This window comes from Rhipicephalus sanguineus, chromosome 1, assembly GCF_013339695.2.
Source record: "Rhipicephalus sanguineus isolate Rsan-2018 chromosome 1, BIME_Rsan_1.4, whole genome shotgun sequence".
Taxonomy (NCBI): domain Eukaryota; kingdom Metazoa; phylum Arthropoda; class Arachnida; order Ixodida; family Ixodidae; genus Rhipicephalus; species Rhipicephalus sanguineus.
The window spans coordinates 174,583,174-174,604,610 of NC_051176.1; the positions used below are offsets into that span (position 1 = coordinate 174,583,174).

At 48.1% G+C, this 21,437-nt stretch overlaps 1 protein-coding gene across 1 annotated transcript in view; it reads right to left on the reverse strand.

Annotated features, from left to right (window-relative positions):
• Window positions 1-6,264: 6,264 nt before the first annotated feature.
• LOC119402642 (uncharacterized) overlaps window positions 6,265-21,437 on the reverse strand; it is a 36,249-nt gene continuing 21,076 nt past the window's right edge. Inside the window, exon 2 of the mRNA XM_037669766.2 lies at window positions 6,265-7,544. Within this exon, the coding sequence (XP_037525694.1) occupies window positions 6,333-7,544 (1,212 nt within the window). The 3' untranslated portion in view covers window positions 6,265-6,332. The remainder of the gene's footprint in view (window positions 7,545-21,437) is intronic.

The window sequence follows — 21,437 nt, forward strand, 5'->3', positions numbered from 1 at the left end:
AGTGGGCCCTTCTCTGATTCCCATAAGGAAGAATTACGGCGTAGTGGGCACTTAACAACTGTACTTGCAATATGCATTCTAGGATAGTTTGAAACAGCCAATGTTACGCGCACAGTCGTTCGTTTCCTTACGGCACGGTTGAGGCATGCACCGAGAACCGAAGCTAGGCTAGCAATTGAGAAGGCAATGCGCACAGGGCCCGATTCTTGAAGGCGAAGCTCAAGCGTCCTCCAAGTTTTTTTTTTCTTGTGGTGAAAGCGAGATAAGAGCTTGAAAGTAATCTGGCTTGGAATGTGTGGCCTTTGCCGGTCCTTCTGGTATGCGGGAGTTAACTATGCAACCAATTTTCTGTACTTGTATTTAGAGATGATGCTCCTCGTTATGTTCTGTTTACAAATACACGATCGGGTAACACATGACAGTGAAGTGAGCAGCCAAACGTATTACCAAATGTACATTGATTTGTTGTTCTATATATATCGTATAGACGTGTGGCGGTCAGTGTCCCAGTCGTATCTACACTGTGTCAGGGAACTCTTAATAAGAGGAACGGTACACGCAGCCCACTGACGCTGATATATATCGCTCGCACGTATCGGCAAAATTGCCTTGTTCACCTGCAGGGCAAAGGAAAGATGCGCACTCACTGGCTCCTGGAAGGCGATGTGTTGTCCAGCGCCGCCGGTGGGGGCCGCCGCCGCATCTCGCTGGGCGAAACGGGACCGCTCACAAGAGCCAGGACTAAGCGAGCATCCAAGTGACGGCCCACTGGAAACCATTTGCAATCGACTCAATCCCAAGGCTCTCCTGCGAGCATTCTATGGATGCATACCCCACAAGCGGGAAACTCGCGTATGGGGTAGCGTCATTTTCAGGCCGGGGTCGCCAAGCAGTCCGAGTAATGGACAGCAAATGAGTATGACACCTATGTGAAGTTGACGCATCATTTTAACATCGAGTTGGAGGTAACAGTTCTTGTGCCTAAACGGTGATACTATGTTCGTAAATTCTGCTGTCGGGAACAAACTTTGGTCGTCACTGAAAAACCGCGCTTACAAAGTTTTGGTATACTTTCAAACCCACCAGCCTGCATCCGAGTGCTTTAACTGTCATTTTCAGCCGTTCGGCTGAATTACTGCATTGGTACTTGTGGGCCAGTTTGTGCAACACTCGTTGGCATATCAGAGCAGCCGAAGGTGGGGTTTGCGTTTTCATTAGTCGCGGGGCTTCACAGGTATGCAAACGCTTTAATGTCCCCCATAGATCTCAGGACTCGGAGTGTTCGTGCTCTGTGTCACAAACGTCATGGCTCTTAGAGATGCTGGAGCTTATTTTTATCAGGACTGGCCATCAAAAGGCTGTTCGCGTTAAAGTTTGGTGATTCGCCGTTGTTTCCTGTATTGCATAGATGCTTAATTCTACGCAGGAACAAAAATAAATGACAGCTAGCCAGGAAACATCCTTGGCTCGGAGAACGCCACTGCTCGCTGACTTAGAGTCAGCCCCTGCAGATCCATAGTACAGCATGCTGCTTTCGAGAAAGAGGGAATTGTGTCAATGTCTACACAAAGAAATGCTTAAGCAAAGCCTTTAGGCTATTCAGTGGCTACTTGCACATTGTTGATCGTCCTTTCCCAATGAAGCCGAGATTTTTTAGCCGAGCGCAAATTATTAAGACGAGAACGACTGCGTCTTCGTGTCCATGGAGACCGAAGACAGAACCCATAGTTTGTTTTAGTTTGGCGCCAGTATTGCCATTATGCTGTGCATTGTCATTATATTGTGTGTTATGCGATCAGCTGATCAATAAAGTTCATGATGTGAAGACCAAAAGCGAAATATTGAATAATTCTTATACTAAGGATTCCTGAAGCTTACAAGTGTTTTAGTTGCTGTTTAATTTCTGTTTTTAAATTGCTGATTCGGTTATTGTACGATGGGCAACACACATGTCTAGAACGACGGAGCGTCGCGCGCTCGGAACAGCGCGAGTGACGTCTACAGTTCAAAACGGGCCACATCTGAGCATGCGCGGCGCCATTGACGTGCCTGCCTTGCAGTTTTTGTCCTTGTGTATCGCCGCGGCCGTGACAACTGCTTTGAGCGTCAGAAGCATTGTCAACTGTATAGCACCGAAAAAAAAAAGAATAAAATGCAATCGCCCGGATCGGCGCATTTTATACTGCGAACTTATTCTCGGTTCACGGTATCGTATATCATATGCCGATATCAGCTCGCTTCGTTTTTTTTTTTGCTTTTTTTGCGCTCTACCGTTCAGAGCGCTTTCGACGGCCAAAGCGGTTGTTGCATCCACAGTGATAAACCAGGATCAAAAATGCAAGGGAAGTGCGTCGTTGGCGCCGCGCATGCTCAGATGTGGCTCATTCACGGCTGCAGATATCGCTCGTGCAGTTCCGAGCGCGACGCTCCGTCGTTCCAGACATGAGAGTTGACCACTGTACCCGTGTGACTAGTGCAATGTTATAGCCTTTAAGAAAAAAAAGATGTGGGCAGCTTGCACTAGTGGTGCAAGACAAGGACTAACAGCGGAGCTTGTGGCCGAACTAGCTTCTGTCGGCTTCTACAAGCTCGACTAAGTCGTGGCTAGGTTTGGCTAGGCATTGCAAGGCTTGGCTATGTGGAGCGTCGAACTATATTGCTTGGCGAAGTGTCGTCGTGGCTACGTGAAGTGAACAATTAATTAGTATGTTTTAATTAGTTCGGTCCTAATTAGAATGTCTGAATTAACGTGTATTAATTAGCGAGTTCCTAATTAACAATAGAGCTTAATTAGCAATGTCTTAAGAAGACGAAGAAGAGGACGAAGAGACAGCGCGCCGGCATAGCAACACGCTAGAAGGTAGATGCCGATCATGATGGTCACAGTTTTTTGTTCACTCTGCACGGCTTAACCTCGAGCTTAAACAGCTCCACTGTTAAAATCATAAAAGAAGGACTGGAATGTGTTACTGTCATGTAACGCACTACCTACTTGGATTCGGTGAAGCTCAGCTTGTGAATCTTGGATGCCAAGCAAGTGCCCGAGAATTCGCCATTTGTGTGTGTCCCTAGGAGGCCACAAAACTCGACGAACTTACTCGCAATCTGGCACGCGTAAGAAAGAAGCCTTTTGCACCGCAATGTCATGAGTAACGCCACGGCTGTTCCCTCAATCGATGCCGCGCTCACTCGTTGCCGTGGTAGCAGCGCTTCTTTTAGCTTGAACATTATGTTCTATTGAAATACGCACGAAATAAAACACCTGTATACTATATATAAATAACACACACGTCGCGATTTTTAAGCGACACAAATGGTGTACTTTTATAACCATACACCGACGTATACACAGCAGCAACTTGCGGTTCAGCTTTCAGCTCGATTTCAGGGCTGTTTACAGTTGTCTGTTTGCAGTAGTTCAATCGTCTCTCGTCTCTCTTCGGCAGACCACTTCAAAAGTTTCGTTCCACCGTACTTTGCCTCCGTATAAGAGGGTTGTTTCTGACGCTTTTGATCGCTTAGATTTCCCTTGCTCTGCGTCTTACTTCTCTTTCTTTTAGCAGGGCGTTTACAAGTGCTTCCGTGCCGCAGCTTTGGATAACCATTCGTTTTACTGCCAAGCGCAGTCTTCACACTTCTTTACAATACGACGCGCTCGGAATGCTATACAAGTAGTAAAAATAAATTAACCGTTAGTTCAACCACTTTCTTCCGGTCTCACTTTGTGGTTTTGCTACTGTGGGCATACAAATCATCACTGCATGGAAAACACTTCAAAGGAACGTTGAAAGATCCCCGTCGTTTCTTTTGCGCTATGTTCTTGAATAAAGCTGCCGTTGTTACAAAAGCTCCGCGTCACTTGCATCCCACATTGTCTCAAATTCCATGGCAGAAAAATAAAATTTCTGCAGGGGAGCGGGAAATTGCGCGCGCATTGATTTCAGACCTTATTTACTATAAGAACTGTTATAAAACTATTCTCTAAGGCAGGTTTTCTATATATGCTTCATTTATACGTCGTAGAACAGCGTAACTAGGCGATGACGTTCTCGGATGTCTTTTCCTTAGTATTAACATTAGAAGAAATCAAAACCCTTTTAACGTGCCAAACAACGCGGCCCCTCAAAAGGAAACTCTTTTTCGCTAAAACTGGGAGCAAAACAAACGGCATTCGAGGCTAAGAAATATAGGAAGATCTTCTTTGAATGTGTGGAGGCGGTGGTGTATGGACGTCCTGCGATAGCAAACACATCAGACAAAGGGAAATCGATTCTGCCCGATGGAATACAGCTTGAATGCATAATCACTTAAACGGCCATCTACCTGAAGTCATTTACAAGAGCGTGTCTGCGCACATTTTACATTCGACGTTTGTCTGCCTGTCTCTTCTCCCTTTGGCCTGCTTGGACTTATATCTGGCCTCGTTGATAAGCAGCTCCATCTGAACGGCCACCACAAATGCAGTGGTAGCAGACTTTTTGTTTACGACAGAACTCCCAGGGTCCCTTATTAACACACCTATGACGCCTGGAAGGTGAAAGCTATCTTCTTTTTCTTCTCAGTCAATGTATTGTTCCTGCGCCGCCATCCTCGGAAAGCTTTCTGCACCTAATGTGGTTTCGCATTGCCTCCAGGATTGAAGGCACCTCACCTGGTTTTGCACTGCCTCCGTGAAGGGCCCACCGTTCACCAAGCTAAGATGCATGTGACGTCATTGTGACGCCACAAATTTTGGAGATCTGTGACGTCATCACTTCATGATACTTTTTTGCATCACTCGTGTGGACGCCGACGCGAGACGCAGGACGTCGGTCAGTTTTCGCGTTTGATGAGGCTTCTAAGGTTTTTTCCTTAATAACAAAGGGTACATGAATATTTCCAGTGCGAAAAACACACGTAATTAGGAGTACAATTTATTTAATAAGGGATCCCTTTCCATACCTCTCTGTAGATTGGTGCGGCTGCTTGGTCTCTCTTTCACCATTAAAGTGTAGTTCAGTGTTATACCATCTACAGGATCGGTTCTGTATAGCCGGCGCCACGATCCTGCCGACAGTGTTCTAGCAAAGTGGGTCGATGTAGGAAAAAGTATGATGCCGCCAAAAGTGGGGCGGCCAGGGAACGTCCACTCTAACGTTAATATCGACACTGTAAATTTTAACATTTATACATATTGAAAAACATTTTCCCAGGTATACAGGCAAGGACACGAATGGTTTCAAGACACAGAGGCAGAAGCTCTCAGGTGGAGTACTGTGGAAGGTGCGATAGCACTCCTTTTGTTGACCTGCTTGACAAAGAGACGGCTTCCTTGAGAAGAGCAGTATGGCATTTTAATAAGGTGCGACCCAGCTGAGCAAGGTGCTAAATGTGCAAATCTGCGGAGATTGAACGATTGAAGTTTGCGCATCATGGTGTCTACGCCTCCTTGTTGTACTCGCCTACTGCAGCAAAGATGATATTCAGCTTCTTATACCAACAAGCGCAACAAACAAGGCCATATTCTTCCTCATAGCCAGAAATTCCCGACTTATTTACTTCAAGTGCACTTCTTTTTACTAAGCGTGAAAAACGGAAACCGCAGCAATGAACAATTCCATCAAACAGCACAAGGCGGTCGCCAAAGAGAGCATATTTGCAATGCGATTACACTAAATATATCTTCTGTTTCGAGTCGCCTTAAGAGCTAGACACTCTGCTGATATGAAAACATTTCTCTTTCAAAGTGAATAACTACACGCTCAGGTGCCCGGTAAAAGCGGTTGCGGGCCAAGAGTGGAAGCAGTACCCTAAGATTTTTAATTATGTGTGGTCCAAGGTTTGGTCCAAAATTTAAATTAGTAGAAGGTGAGAATTATAATTACTGGATAACCTGGATTCAAATTTATAAATGTCTTTATTCTGAAGTGCTCTTTTCCATCAGCTGGCCGCTATGGCTGATATGTCCAGCATCAAGATTCACTATGTTTTTGCGAACAATTCTAGCATAAGAGCTTTCTATGAGTACGAGGAGGGGTGGAAGAAGCGTTCTCGTATTGAACAAACAGAATTTCAGTGTTTACGATAAAACAATTTTTGTTTATTTTTTGTCTGTAGTGTGAAACAATTTGTACGGGTTTCTGCTTCTCCGCTGATGCATCATCATCAACGGTGTTTTGTGGCAACCATAGATTAGTGAGAACCTACTGTACGCAAAAGACCGCCATGAGTGGCGAATTTCGGAAGTTCCAAAGGACACAGCAGGGCCTGATGTGAGCTACACTGAGGGCGACAACTTTATGAGTGATATACATTTGGGGGGGCGATAGATGTCTCTGCAGCAGTCGGGGTCGTCACTTCCAATAGGGTTCGTCCTTGGAGGGTGCGTTGCGCGGCGGTTGTGACTGCACGAGAACCGGGGTGCGGCCGATGTACTCGACGCCGACTATGTATGCTCCTAGCCCGCCGCGGTTCCTGCCATTTTGCTTCTGCGTCTTCTTCCCCGACGAGAACTTCGCGCCGTACCTTTGGCTCTGCCCTGCGTACGCCTCGTCGAAACCGCCTTCGTTTAGAGCGTTACTGTACTCTTCGTACGGCTTGGCCTGAGCTTCACGAACGCCGGAGCCATAGCTCTGGAGCCCATAAGCTCCGTTGTCGTGGCGGCTGTAGTATCCGTCCGAGCCGTAATACGGGACAAAGTCTCGGTACCGCAAGTTGCCATTTCCCTGTCCGTAACCACCAAAGATGCTTAGGCCGCCCTGAATAGAAGAGCCCGGCTGCAAAAGTGGCTTGTTCGAGCCGAAATCGTAGTCGCCGCCCTCGGTCTGGTAACGATCGGTGTCGGCGTAATTGTAGCTACCCCCGTCGAACACCGAGCTGCTGCTGCCAATCTTGTTGTTGTGGACCCGTGAGGAGTAGCCGACCTGTCCTCTAGCTGGCTGGTCTCCTTGTTCGTACGTGTACACTTCGCGGGCGTATTGGACCGGTATGTAGGACATTCCGCGCGGGCGGCTCTTGTGGCGATAGATTCCCCTGTGGTGACTCCCTCGGACGTAGTCTTCTCGATTGTAGATGGGCGTCAGGTAGCCATCGTTATTGTACGTGTTACCGTCATAAGCTGCGGTGCCAGGTCTAGAGTCGTCGCTCTCCTTGTAGCCCTCAGCGTCGTCGCTTCCGTGGCTGTACTTCACTTTGCCGTAGTTGACCCTCTCGTGCAGCGACGGACTTTCGTAACCGGGCTCCTTCCGGTAGGAATCATCACGGCTGTAGCTGATCTTGCCATACGTCGCGCCTCGAAGCTTTGCGTAACCCTTGGCGTACCCAGGGCGTTCGTAAGTTTCCTGGTGTTGGTAGCCGACGGGCTCCAAAGGAGTGTCCACTTCGAGCGAAGATGCCTTATTGATACGCCTGTGCTTGTATCCCGTGCTTTCGCCGATCAGGTCACTGTCAGACGAATCTTTGGCCCCAACTTTGTCCGCAATCCCTTTCGGTTTCTTGCCATCAGCGACAGCTTGGTTTGCCAGAAACAGTGCTACGAGTGCGGTGGCCAGCAGCCTGCATTTTGCCTGCAAGAAAGCAAAAACATAAACAATCGAACAGTCCAAAAAGACACAACAAGTGGCTTTCCGATTTTGTGTTCTACTACCTGTGCGCGAAAAGACTCTCACCAGCTATGCAAGGCTAGAGTGGCGCGTATCTCGTGAAGTACAGAGTTCGTGAAGTACAGCGGGCTAAAATAATCTCAATCCAGATAGTGCTCAAGTTTCTAGAGAGCAGGCCTCAGATAGCATCAATTTATTTCGCTCTGATCATTTCTCGTCATCCACTACTTGCAAGGGCTGATCCCGGTTATAAGGTGGGCGGAGTGTTGATTGGACCACTCGCGAAGCGCAAAAAAAGTTCGTAGTCAGTATGCTAGCCGACTCAGATGCTCTCCCAAGATGATACGTTTCCTACAAAAAAAAAAAAAAGACAGAGAGAGACAGAAAGAAAGATGCAGCAGAAACTTCCTGCTGAGGAACTACCAGATATCGCGAAAGCATTATTTGTACTTGCATCACTTGATCAGCATATGACAAAACTCAGAAATATTATCTGTCATTTAGCCACCATTGTCCAACACTAGCTACCTTTAGCATATTGCTACAACTGTGAAGCAGTATGGTTGGCGTATACCAAGAGGTCCGGGTAACTACGACACTTGAGTTGCCTCGTATGATCAAAAGAAAGGGTCACCGTGAAGTGGTATGACAACTACACTGCGACTTTCCTTTCTAACTGCACTGAACCCGCCGCAGTGGTCTAGTGGTTATGGTGCTCGACTGCTGACCCGGAGGTCGCGGGATCGAATCCCGGCCGCGGCGGCCGCGTTTTCGTTGGAGGCGAAAGTGCTTGAGGCCCGTGTACTTAGATTTTGGGTGCCCCGCCACGGTGGTCTAGTGGTTATGGCGCTTGACTGCTGGCCCGAAGGTCCCGGGATCGAATCCCGGCCGCGGCGGCTGCATTTTCTATGAGGCGAATATGTTTCAGGCCCGTGTACTTAGATTTAGGTGCACGTTAAAGAACCCCAGGTGGTCGAAATTTCCGGAGCCCTCCGCTACGGCGTCTCTCATAATCATATCGTGGTTTTGAGACGTTAAAACCCTGATATTATTATTATTAGATTTATGCGCACGTTATGAACCCGAGGTGGTCAAAATTTCCGGAGTCCTCCGCTACTGCGTCCCTGATGATCGTATCGTGGTTTCGGGACGTCAAACTCCAACAATTGTTATTATTCTAACGTCAATTGTGTCAACTCGCTTGCCTCTGTCAAAAGATAGGACAAGAAGGAGAAAAAGAATGTTATTTTAGAGCGTCAACCGATCATTGCTGCCTACAACAGATCTACGAGTGGTGTCGACCTTCCTGACAAAATGTGCCTTTCCTATTGTTTTTCCATGAGGCCCAAATGAAGAGGTTTATTGATTGGTGAAGAGGTTTGTTGGTTGTTCACGGACGTAATGGTTGTCAGTGGCAAGGCAGCGAGAAGAACCGCCCAGAGGCACAGCAGCGATCCGAACCACGAGCCGAGCGTTGGCGATGCTGCTGGACGGATTTTGGGATGGAACAGATAGCCATACGAGAAATCCTGGGGCATAGCTAGGATCTGGAAGTAAGGTGCTGCAGTTTTATTTCTGGCGTTGCTGCTCTTGGCGAGGCAAACGTGCGGGCGAGCTAGCAGCACTCTTCGGCTTGTCGAGCAGCTTCGGAGACAGGTGGACACTCGGAAGCATCAGGACGGTAGGGAAGCAGAGTGCCGATAGTATGTGAAGGCTCGCGTTCGTAAAGGAGAAAGAAAGGCGAAAATCCGGTAGTTTGTATCGCGGTGTTGTATGCGAATGTTACGTAGGGGAGAACACGGTCCCAGTTGCTATGGTCGGATGCGACGTACATCGAGAGCATATCACCCAGCGTGCGGTTAAACCGTTCCGTGAGCCCGTTAGTCTGCGGGTGGTATGCTGTGGTTGTCCGATGAATGACATGACATTCCGAGAGCAGAGCTTCGACGACCTCGGAGAGGAAAGCGCGGCCTCTGTCACTAAGGGGTTCTCGAGGGGCGCCATGTTGAAGGATAAAGTGACGTAAAATGAAAAAGTCGACATCCCGAGCGGTAGCGTTCGGCAAAGCGGCAGTTTCGGCGTAGCGTGTCAGGTGGTCGACATCCACTATAATCCACCGATTGCCATGTGGGATCATTGGAAGGGGACCGTAGAGGTCAACGCCCACGCGATCAAATGGCTTGGCAGGGCATGGAAGCGGCTGCAATGCGTCAGTCGCACGTAAAGGTGTTGATTTGCGTCGTTGGCAGTCAGGACAGCACTGCACGAATTTCCGCACGAAATTGTACATGCCGTGCCAGTAATAGCGATGGCGAAGGCGTTCGTATGTCTTGAACACCCCGGCGTAGCCACATTGCGGATCGTCGTGAAGAGAGACGCATACTTGGGATCGCAAGCTGCGTGGATGTCAGGCGGGTGTCATCGCAGTAACTACGCTCGGCAGCGTAGTTACTGCGATGAGGCAGTCGATCGCGGATGGTGAAATGGAAAGCTTGACGTCGGACGGATCGAGATACAGGAAGGATGGATGTGCCAGATAGATAATCAAGCAGAGATGCGATCCATGGATCGCGACGTTGTTCGGTGGCAATGGAGTTGAAATCAAGAGATGACAAGGGGTGGAGCAAGTGGTTCCGCACGCTGGATCTGGAGGTAAAGGGGAGCGGGAGAGGACGTCAGCGTCAGAGTGCTTGCGTCCGCAGCGGTATACGACGCGAATGGCGTATTCCTGGATGCGGAGTGCCCATCGCGCTAGGCGGCCAGAAGGGTCTTTCAACGTGGCGACCGAGCAAAGCGCGTTGCAGGAAACGGGAACAAGTGCGAAGGTGCCAGGCGGAATGTCAGTATGCTCACGAACGAGTAACTTAGGCGGCTGATGAAGAGCGTCAAGTAATGGGGCGTCACACAATGGTAAGAACTCAACTTCGGCGCGAGCGGAGTCGATGACGGCATTATGGCGGGATAGGAGGTCCTACCCCAGGATGACGTCATGCTAACAGGCAGAAAGAACAATAAACTCAACGATGTACAGATTGCCTTCAATGAACACTCTTGCAGTGCAGGGTGCGGGAGGCGTCACTTGCTGCGAGCTTGCGGTGTGGAGCGACAGTCCCGAAAGCGGCGTCGTTACCTTGCGTAATAAATGGCATAGATTAGCGGCTATGAGAGAAACGACTGCGCCGGTGTCCACAAGTGCAAAAGTACGAACACCTTCAACAGTTATGGCGACCAGGTTAGCAGGGGAGGAGTGAGGGCTTGGTCAGTTCGAAGATGGCGCAGTTCTTGCCTCTTGAATTACGGCGGTTAGTCTTCCTGGTAAGAGGGTGCGGGCCGGCGACGCATGAGGGAGGGCGATCGCCGCTGAGGAGATGGTGAGCACTGCGGCCGGAAGTCAGGGCGGTGAGTAGAGGCATCGCGCGGTGATGGGCCAGGAACGTATTGGGGGCAGGGCCGGCTATGGGGGCAGGGCCGGATTGCGACGACCGGGCACAGTTGTCGAAAGTTTGGGGGCGACGGCGGCAATAGCGAGCGACGTGTCCGGGAGTGTAGCAGGCGTAGCAAATCGGTCGATTATCGGGCGTCTTCCTTGGATTGGCGATTGTCGGTGCTGCTCAAGATGCAGTATAGACAGGCGGTTGCGTGGGCTGTGAGTGCGTGGTGTAAGGTAGTTGCGGAAGCCTACGCACAACTTCCGCATACATGAGAGACCCGGCCACAGACTGCACGGCTTGCGCATAGGCGACAGAGGCGGCCACAGGCTGCGCTGGACGCGCGTTGTGAACAGGGCTGGATGGAGGCGGCTCGTGAAGTGCAAGGGAACAGCGTGGGCAACCTTCTCCGTAATAACAGTGCGGAGCGGGGCGGGCAGACGGGTGGTGGGCTCGTGAGTAAATGGCATTAAGGAGAGTTGGCGGGCAACTTCCTCGCGGACGAAGCCCCGGACCTGCTGAAGCAACGTCGAATGGTCAGACATTGTGTCGAGACTGCACAGCGACTCGCCGCTCCGCGGAGGCTGCCGAGTCAGGGCGCGTTGCTTCTTCAACTGGTCGTAGCTCTGACACAAGCTGACGACTTCTGAAAATGTGCCCACATTCCTAGCCAAGCTCATTTGGAATGCGCCGCCGTCAATGCCCTTTAGGATTTGCTTGATCTTTTCAGCTTCGGCCATGGTGTCGTTGACACGTCTGCAAAGGTCGACGACGACCTCCGTATAGCTTGTGAAGCTTTGTCCAGTATGCTGTGAGCGGACGCGCAAGCGCTGCTTGCGGACAGCCGGTCGACCGAACACTTCAGAGGAGGACGTCTTGAGGACGGTCCATGTGGGGACGTTGTCTTTGTGGTTGTTGTACCACAATTCGGCGACGCCAGTGAGATAAAATTTGACGTGGCCTAGCTTGTCGGGGTCATCCCACTTATTATGCGCGCTCACCAGTTCGTAGTGGTCAAGCCAGTCTGCCACGTCGGTCTCATCTGCACCGCTGAAGACCTTTGGGTCTCGTAGATGAGGAAGCCCGGTGCAGGTGGCGGACAGGGGCGAAGGCGCCGATAGGTTTGCGTTGTCAGTCATGAACGGCGGAATCGTCCGGCTACGCAGCTCCAGGGTGTAGCGACGGGGATGAACAGCACCCTCCACCAAATGTGAAGAGGTTTATTGGTTGTTCTAGGACGTAATGGTTGCCAGCAGCAAGGCAGCGAGAAGAACCGTCCAGAGGCACAGCAGCGATGCGAACCACGAGCCGAGCGAGCCGAGCGTTGGTGATGCTGCTGGATGGAGGCGCGTCTTCCTCACAGCTGATATATGTATTTATTTTGGTACACGCTAAATATGGATGCTGTAAATTCGTAGTTGTGCTTTGTAGGTTACCATTAGTAGGTAGATTTCGAACAGGCATACTTATGCTTTTTACTATTTTTATGTGATATGTGCTAAATGACACGGCGCTAATAAATAACTTGTCCGCTGGGCTTGGAGTCTGTCTTGTACATTATTGCCCCGTGCTGCTATTTTTATTTATTTATTTATTTATTTATTTATTTATTTATTTATTTATTTACAATACTGCTACTCTCATTCGAGAGCGCGGTAGTTGGGCAGTACAATGATTTTCAGTACAATCAATAAAAAGAAAAAAAAATAGTGAGACAGAGGGGAATAAAATCTCTTCAATGTTGCCCAGTGCCTATTGTTGCAACATATATGCAACATCTCATAATTATTTCAAAGGCCATCTCTTCAATTTTTTTAATGAATAGCGGTGCTCTCAGTGGCCCTAAGAACACGAGAAATAAATATTTAAAAATTTTGAACGGTGTTTCACATACTCGGATTTAATAGGGTGAAGTGTCCTCTCCTATACACTTTCGCATCGAAATAATAATATTACTGACTTCCCTTTACCGACTACAAAGACTGAAAGTTCATGAAGTTTCTTTCTTTATTGTAGAAGCATTATTTAGACAACATGACGTCTAGTGTCAATATAATTACATTTAAAGAGACGCAACCTAGTGCCCTTATACCCCTGTCACACGGCAAATCTAAGATCATTTACAACGAATGACATTAGGTTAACATAATGTCATTTTACCTGCCTGCTGTCACACGACGAAAATAAATATCATTTTAAAATGATGGCCATGACCTCAGCCCTCCTGAGCCGTGACTTTGGGAGAAATAAAAATCTATTAACACTTGCGTCTAGCATGCGTGTATCCTCGAAAGTAAATTTCTATCGCTAAAAAGCTGCTCCAACAATATAAACGCAGCCGTTTCACACAACTTGCCACAGCTGCACGACACAGTCAAGCCAAGAACCAAGCGGAAACCAACATGGCCGACGATATGACCGGGCGTGCGTACAGTGCATGGATGGCACAGTGAACTGAAGCGTGGGAGCACGACTGACACTCCGGCTGCAGAAATGAGAGAGCGGTAGCTAATTCGTGTAGTCACTACCTTGATCACCAAAACACATGCAGTCGGACGATCAACACTCGCGTTACAGGCAACAAGAGAGCACAAATGAAACATGGCCGGTGTCCAGCCGCTGTAGTTGAGAGTAGCTTTTTTTTAGAAACTTTCACGCGTGCTGTTAAGTCATCGAACCAGTAATAAGTTAATCTAGTAAAGAATAAGATATTTACGAATTACAAAAGTTACCTATACATAAGTCAACAGTCATCTCCCTAAAAGGTCCCTGGCGTCGAGACTACGCATTTGGTCCGAAATCGAATGCGAATGTGTTTCGGGAACTCATTCGACAGGATATGTGGTTTTCATCGAATGACATTAGTTTCCCCGTGTGACAGCAAACAAATGGCATTACAAACGAATGACATTAGCCGTAAATGACATTAGATTTGCCGTGTGACAGGGGTATTATTGTAATGTCAAATCCTAAAGCGTTAACAAGCGCATCTATTTTTTACTCTTGTAAACAGCCTTGAAAGGTTATCTTGAGGTATTCACGTACAGAACATACATAACCAATGACCTTCGAAAAAAGAAGAAACAGTGCAATACGTTTCGTGTGTGCTCGTAATAGACTGTCTTTATGATGTGACAGTTTAATAATTAATGGCACCAGCCAGCGAGCTAAACCACAGTGGGAACGACGAAGTCTTTGTGGAAGCTGGCATGCGATTTTCCGATCGATGTCTTTCCTCGACACCGCTTAACTTGTAAGTTGCTCGCAAACAAATGCCACATCCGTGTCATTTGCTATTTGACTGTGTCGATCGCTACAGTTCATTTATCATATCAGCGTTCAATATTTGGTGCCTGTAACAAAAAAAAAGTTCTCAATAAAAAGCCATCGGACCTCTTGCTGTATATGTGATCGTCCATGCCCGGCTATCTTAAGCTAAAATGAATAATTCCTTGTTCCTTCGTGCAATTCCGATAATGGCAGCAAGAACGCAATCCAAGTATGTTCTGTTATACATGAGGCTTCCTTTAGTTTCCTTGTATGCCAGTCTTATGCTCTCTGCCGTCGTGCCGAGTGGGGGACGATGGTGACAGCGCTGGCGGGGAGCCCATGGGGAGTCACTGGTAAGGACAAAAATAATTTGCTTGAAGCTGTACTGAAATAATGTCTATGTAGAATTTTGCTGCATGGTGATCTAAGATATTTTGTTATTATTGAATTGGTCAGGCTAAGGTTTTACATTTCACTCTCAGAAAGAGAAAATTTGTTGTTTTTATTAACCAAAAATATATATAAAGAGATGTTTGCGCATCGTAGAGGCTTGGGTACTGTTCTGGACCTACATGCAGAAAAACGGCAAACTGTCGCATATCTGTACACGTGTGCTCGCGCGATATTCTGTCACGCGGACCATATCGCAACACCCTCGCCCACGATGTCACTGGCCCGATATGACACTGGTCCGCACGGGACCAGTGTCATATCGTTTGAGTGTAGTGGTGTGTTCCAGTGGGTGCGTCACCAAAATCACATCCGCAACGATAACACCGACATCACCGCGGAGCTCGATCTGCCCTTCGGTGGAAGACGGCAAGAACTTCCAGCACCGTTCCCGGCCGCCGACTCATCAAATGACGTCGACAGCACGCCTACCGCACTAAGTGAACCGGCGGACAGTTCAAACGCTACTAGCGAACGTCGCTACCCGCAGAGACAGCGCCGCGCACCTGATCGCTTTATGCCGTAAACTTTTCAGACAACGCTTGGGCGCTTGGAGGTCCAAATAAGTGTGGGGGGATGTCGCATATCTGTGCACGTATGCTCGCGCGATACTGTCACGTGGCCCATATCGCAGCACCCTCGCCCACGATGTGAATAAAAGCGCTTGGCGCACGGCTGGGCAGGGGCACTCTTCCTTTGGCACTCTTGCACTCTAAGAAAAAAAAAGAGTCAAAAGAGGGTCACGGCACCGTGACTCTCTTCGGGTATCCATTTGACCCCTTTTTTGTAGATAGAAGCAGAAAAAGAGTTAGTACTTCTGAAGGAGTCACAGGACTTCGGTGATGAAGGCGCCGCCGTATACGCAGTACATATCGCGCGTTTGCCGTTCGGCGCCGTCGTAGCGCCAAGGCTCGCCGACAGAGCGGGGCTGGCTGGCGTGGCACCTCCGCCTCCTCTCTCAGTCTCGTCGGTCTTTTGGAATGCGTTAAGTTGGTTGCGCGGGTAGCGTCAGTTGCCTGTTTTGTAATTTTGTGTTCGAGGGAACATGCACATCTTCGGTGACGGTGACGCCAGGCTCCGTGCTCGAAGTGACGCTTGGAGGGCGGAATATTCATGGAGCTGCGGACACGGACCACGTTTGCCTGTTAACGGTGAGTGTACAGCTTTCGTAGGTACTAATTATACAGCTTTAGCTGGGCGTCTGCAGCAGCTCTGCGGAAGTAGGTTGCCAGCCATTTCCAACAGCAGCCTGCGTCCGCGGGGCTGTGGCGGATTCCATACTAAAACTGTCACTTAACGAGTTGACACCGTTATACGCGTTGCTGTACAAGCTCCCATAAAATGAGCGATGCAAACAATTATCAAGGGTCTTTGTTTGCTGATCGGACATTGTGTTCGCACATTGCAGGAAGGTGCAAGATGTTGTTTTGAGATGCACTTTAGTCTACTTCATAATGACATTTCCATCGACATTAAGTGTCCAGCATGCTTGCGCGCGTGGGAACGTGAAAAAAAGTCTGTCCACAGAACACTTAGACGCGCTATATATAATGGTAAGCGAGTAGTTTAAGATGCAGATATAGTACGATGTTTCCAGCACGTACGCGGCAGTCACTTAAAGGGACACTAAAGGCAAATGTTAAGTCGACGTCGATTGTTGAAATAGTGATCCAGGAACCTCGTAGTGCTACTTTTGTGCCAAGGAAGTGCTTATATTGAAATAAAATCACGTTTTAATTGTCCGCATCGCGTTAGCGCACTTCAAATCACCCGCCTGACAGCGATCTTTCTCATGTCACTGCTACCGTGCCCAATGTTGCTCGCCTTTACTGCGCAACGGCGTGCACTGGCGGCGTGCACCACTCGGGCATCCGGCAACATCACATGCATGTGGCATTTTGTCGAACTTTCTGCCAGAGCGACTTTCACAAGCACGCAAAACACACGCGGCAGTACGCGATACCGAAACTACCGCTGAGATGCGACCGCGTGAGCAAAGCAGGGCGCTGGGCGAGCGCAGTTCGGCGAAAACTGAACCTTTGAACCACGCGCGCCGTTCCCCATGGCAACGCCAAAGAGGTTATTTTTTTATGAATCAAACAGAAATGAACAAGGAGCATTTTATTACGTCTCTTGATGCAAGGAAGGTTCTTTTTTTATTGCAGCTAGTTTGATTACGAGTGATAAATTGTAGTCGGACTCTCTCACGTCATCGGGATCATTTCCAAGATGTCCCGCTCGTGGCGCTCATCGTGTGATACATTTAGCTTAGTTTCTCGGTAAGTATGGCACTGCTGTTAATAATATTGCCGTTTTAGACGTTGGCATACATTGAGCTTTCACTCTGACATAAATTGTTATTTGCCTTTAGTGTCCCTTTAAGTTGGACACGCCTCGCCAGTAAGGTTTTGAAAAGCTCGAGACTTTCGACGGCGCGCGTTGTTGTGGCCGCCGCAGTGCACTCTTTTCCTTGATTTCTGTTTGCTGTTTTCGGGGTCCGCCTACATCTGCGATGACGTTTGACGTTATAACAGAATCGAGTGAGTGTACGTGGCTGTGGGAGCTATGCGCGGTAATTACAGCATATGACATGTCTGATCTCGACGTAGACGGCGTTCGTGCGCGCTGGGTGTCGTTCGGGCGCTCGTACTCGCATGTGTTTATCTGAGTATTTAAGGATGGGTTACGTTTGTAAAACAGGCGATTATCAACCGCTCACCACGTACTCCTGGCTGCCGGAGGGTGCACTTGGGTGTTGGAATATTCCGGCGCAAAGCCGGACTTACTCAGAGCAAATTTTGAAGCGATTTCTCAGAAAAGAAGTGCTTTCATTCGTGCATAGCCAGTACCTATTGCGAGACGAAGTTCTCGCCTTCCTTTACGTGAAAATTTGTTTTCTGTGCGAAATTATTTAAAACGAAACAAACGTGTCAGATGTGTGTACAGGAACGGTGTGTTGAACAGAGGGTGGTTTTAAATACAAATAATCAGTGTGTGTGTGTTGGTTATCCCCAGAATCCCGGATCGCTTCTCCCGCCTCTTCACTCTAGCTGACAGCCACACTCGGGGAAACGAAGGTGTCGCTATGGTCTCGCGCCTCAGCACTCGTGATGAGAAAATCAACAGCGGCGTTCGCCCTGTCAACGAGGCAGTCGGTCCTACATTTCCTTTGGTTGGACAACACGACGTAGGAAAAGAGGTGAGTGGCACCCATGGGAGCCTAAAATAATTTCGTTTATTGTTAAAAAGAGGCTCACATCATCTTGTGCTGCAAGTTTGTCGCCAAGTGACGTGTTACAAAAGCTACTATTTGCAAGTTGTGTTTTACACGATAACGACAAAAAACTTAGTTCCTTACCATGCCTGTTTGCATTTGTTGTTTTGTTGTGAGCCTGCATTATGTCTGTGTAAATCACTTATTGTGTAGTTTTTGCAAACGCGTACTGCAATTCCGTTTTCTCATAATATCACGCTCTGCTTTTCAAATAAAATTTTTCATGGCTGATCACGCTGAACAGGAGTGACAACATAGCAAGTCATGAAAAAATCCGTAAACAGTAGGTGGGTGCTCGAGCCAACGTTTCGACAAGTGGACTTGTCTTCCTCAAGGCTGGAACTGATTTCCTTAGCTATCGTGTTTATAGCAAGTAACAAGCAAGTCGCACATAACAAGTCACAAGTCTGATGCCTCCAGCCGTCACGACTTTTTGATTTATTGATAATCATAAGGAATAACTATGGAAACATGATGCCGATTCCTGCAGTTTATTTTGCACCATATGACACTATGCACATCACTGTCACACATTTCAGTTGGCTATACTCACACAAGCATGTAAATAAGGAATACCTCAACGGCTTAATTGGAAATCACAGACCATCTTTTCGCGCTTTCTATGTTACTCTGCTGAAGAAGGTGTGCTGTTTTGACGAGTTTCATTAAAATAATGCTAAAATTGAACTATTATTTTTTTTTTGTAGCCGCTGGGCACAATGGCAAGTATTATTGGACTTGCTTAAAATGAATACTTCACTATTTCCAACAGTAGTCGCGCATAAGTGGAGAATGGATCAATTGAGTAACTTAATATAGTTGTGGAGTCGCTTGACGCTTCAGTGTGCGTCATTTGCCCCCCGTAGGAGTGTTACCGGCAAGATTCGCCTGACTCTCTCATAAGTGGTAATGTGATCCTTCGGATAAGAGTTCTTCCACTCTTCCTAGCGGGTCAGGGTATTCTCCTACAGTGCGCCGTCTCTGACCCATCAAGAGAGTCACCGTGACTCTTTAAAGAGAGTCGTATACGTGGCAAGTCAGAACTCTCAGAAGAGAGTCATCTATACTCTTTTTTTTTCTTAGAGTGTGGTTATCGTTATGTTGCTGGCATGCGAATAAAGCATGTTTAAGTACTGTCGGCGTCTTCATGCCCGGAATCCCCGGAACACGACACAAAGACCTCGCAAGAAACAAAGTCCCAGTGACAAAGAAATAAAACACGCAAGGGGAATTTGTTGCGAACAGTTTATAAGTAGTGACGCTGCTACATCGCCAGAACATAAGGTAAATGCTTGTGTGAAATAGTCACACACCGTATATTGCCGCAGTATGTTGGGTCAATGTAGTCCGCACTTGGGACCAGCAATTATCCAACATGAGGGATCGCCTGGGCTTTGTATACTCTATTATTCGGCTTATTTCGCCCATTAAAGGCTATCTCGCATTCTAGAATGCGCTTCCACTCTACACGCCACCTCGACTCGAGATAAGCGATCGTGCCGCCGCCCTTAGACAAAACTAGTCGCTGCACTTCATTGAAATTGCACAGCACTTCTTGAGAAGCGTAGGATTTTCTTCTGCCGAGGGGTGGCGCCGTGTTAGGATCGCGCAAGTGAAGCGAGAGAGTTTGGAGAGTGCGGCGATAAGGGTAGCACTTAAAGGGGTGGTGAGCCATTACTCAGGCTTGGTGAGAAAACGCATGGTGCGAAAAGCAGGCGCTGCTTTCTCAGTCAAATCCTGCAGTCGTGCATGGCAAGAAACCACGAAGTTGCAAATTTGTCAAGCGCGCTGTCTTCATACAGAGGTCTGTCCTCCCTCTCTTCGGTGGGCAGTGCCCCGGCTGTATGTCATGCAGGTAGATTGCGACCATTGGCCGATGACTGACATAAACCAAGAGCGCCGTTTGGATCATACGTGCTTCTTGCCACGGGGTGATGCCACGTGCCGGCGCCGCGCTCCATAGTCTGCTAACATACGCAGTGGGCCACACTCGCGCCAGAAATCGCAGTGGGAGAGAGCGATCGCGTTTCATCACGCGCGCTCAAGGTCTTCTATACCCCGTGCCATTCCTCACTGTGTAGCTTCCAGCGCGCTTGTTAGGACGAGAGAAGGGAGGAAGAGCTTAAGGCGCGCGACAAATCACTGTAACATCGCTCGTCCTTGACGGATTGGAGAAAATTTTGCGGCAATCGATTCGTGACGCAGTAAACTCCGATGCTGAGTCCATTCGATGATTACTTGGAAAAGTTGTTCAGGACCGCTTTAAGTAAATGAAGGCTGCAATATTTTAGCAATTTCTTTCAATGGCTAGCCGAGATCTAGATGTCGTAATATTGGTTCAGCTCGGTCTTGAAAGTGGTGGTTCACTCGTGGCAGAGAATGCCAAGACGCTTCCCTTCTTGGCCCTTCGAATAGCAATTTTGAAGCGTTCATCTGTAGAAGCATGCGAAACGATGGGTAAATACCTGTTATAAGCGACTCGGGTAGCTACAGATGTGCCAGTAGACAGAAGGACAATTTTTTTGTGTGACAATTCAGTATATCGATTTCTCCGGGGAAAAAATTTTCCGTTTTGATGTGTGTGTATTTGAGCAGATTTTCAAATAAGGAAACAAGGTAATTTCACCACTTATGAGCAAGGTTATGTAAATAACATCATTAATGAATAGTACTATCGAGTAGGCGCTGTCTGGTACTAAGATGTTTAAAGTAATGGGATAGCGCCGAAAGCGAACGCCCATGCACCGCGGCTTCCATGCCTAAGGTTTCAGGTCAAGCAACAAGATGACAAGCAATAATGAAGACAGGAAAATCTCAACGAGCATTCAGCAAAAATGCCAGGTGATTTTGTCCGGAGCGTGCCACAGGCTTTGGAGGCTTTTGTGCACTCTTAAACCAACCTGAAATGACGGCCGTGGTTTCGATAGCCAAACTGTCATTTTTTTATCATATTAAGGCGAAAGCCTGAGATGCCTCATCAAGCGCGAATATTGATCGTCGGCGTCAACACGAGTGATGCCAAAAATCATCATCACGTGATGACATTACCTTATGGCGGCATCATGACGCCACAGATAACCAAAACTTGTGACGTCATAATGACCTCACTCACTATGACGTCACATACCGTGGCGTCAAATGATGAAGTCATCACATCACACCGTCGTTTGGCCAAAGGTGGGCCGATCACGGAGGCACTGCAAAACCAGCTGAGGTGCAGAAAGCTTGCAATGCCTCCTGTCCTGCAGGCAGTGCAAAACGACGTTAGGTTCAGAAAGCTTTCGGAGGGGTGCGGCGGACGATCAATACATCGACTAAGAAGAAGAAGTAGACATAGACGGCTCTCACCTTCGAGCCGTCTTAGGCGAATGCATAAGGGACTCTGAGTTTTTCAGTGTGTACGGGTAGATATTTTCTTTGTGCTTTTTGACATTT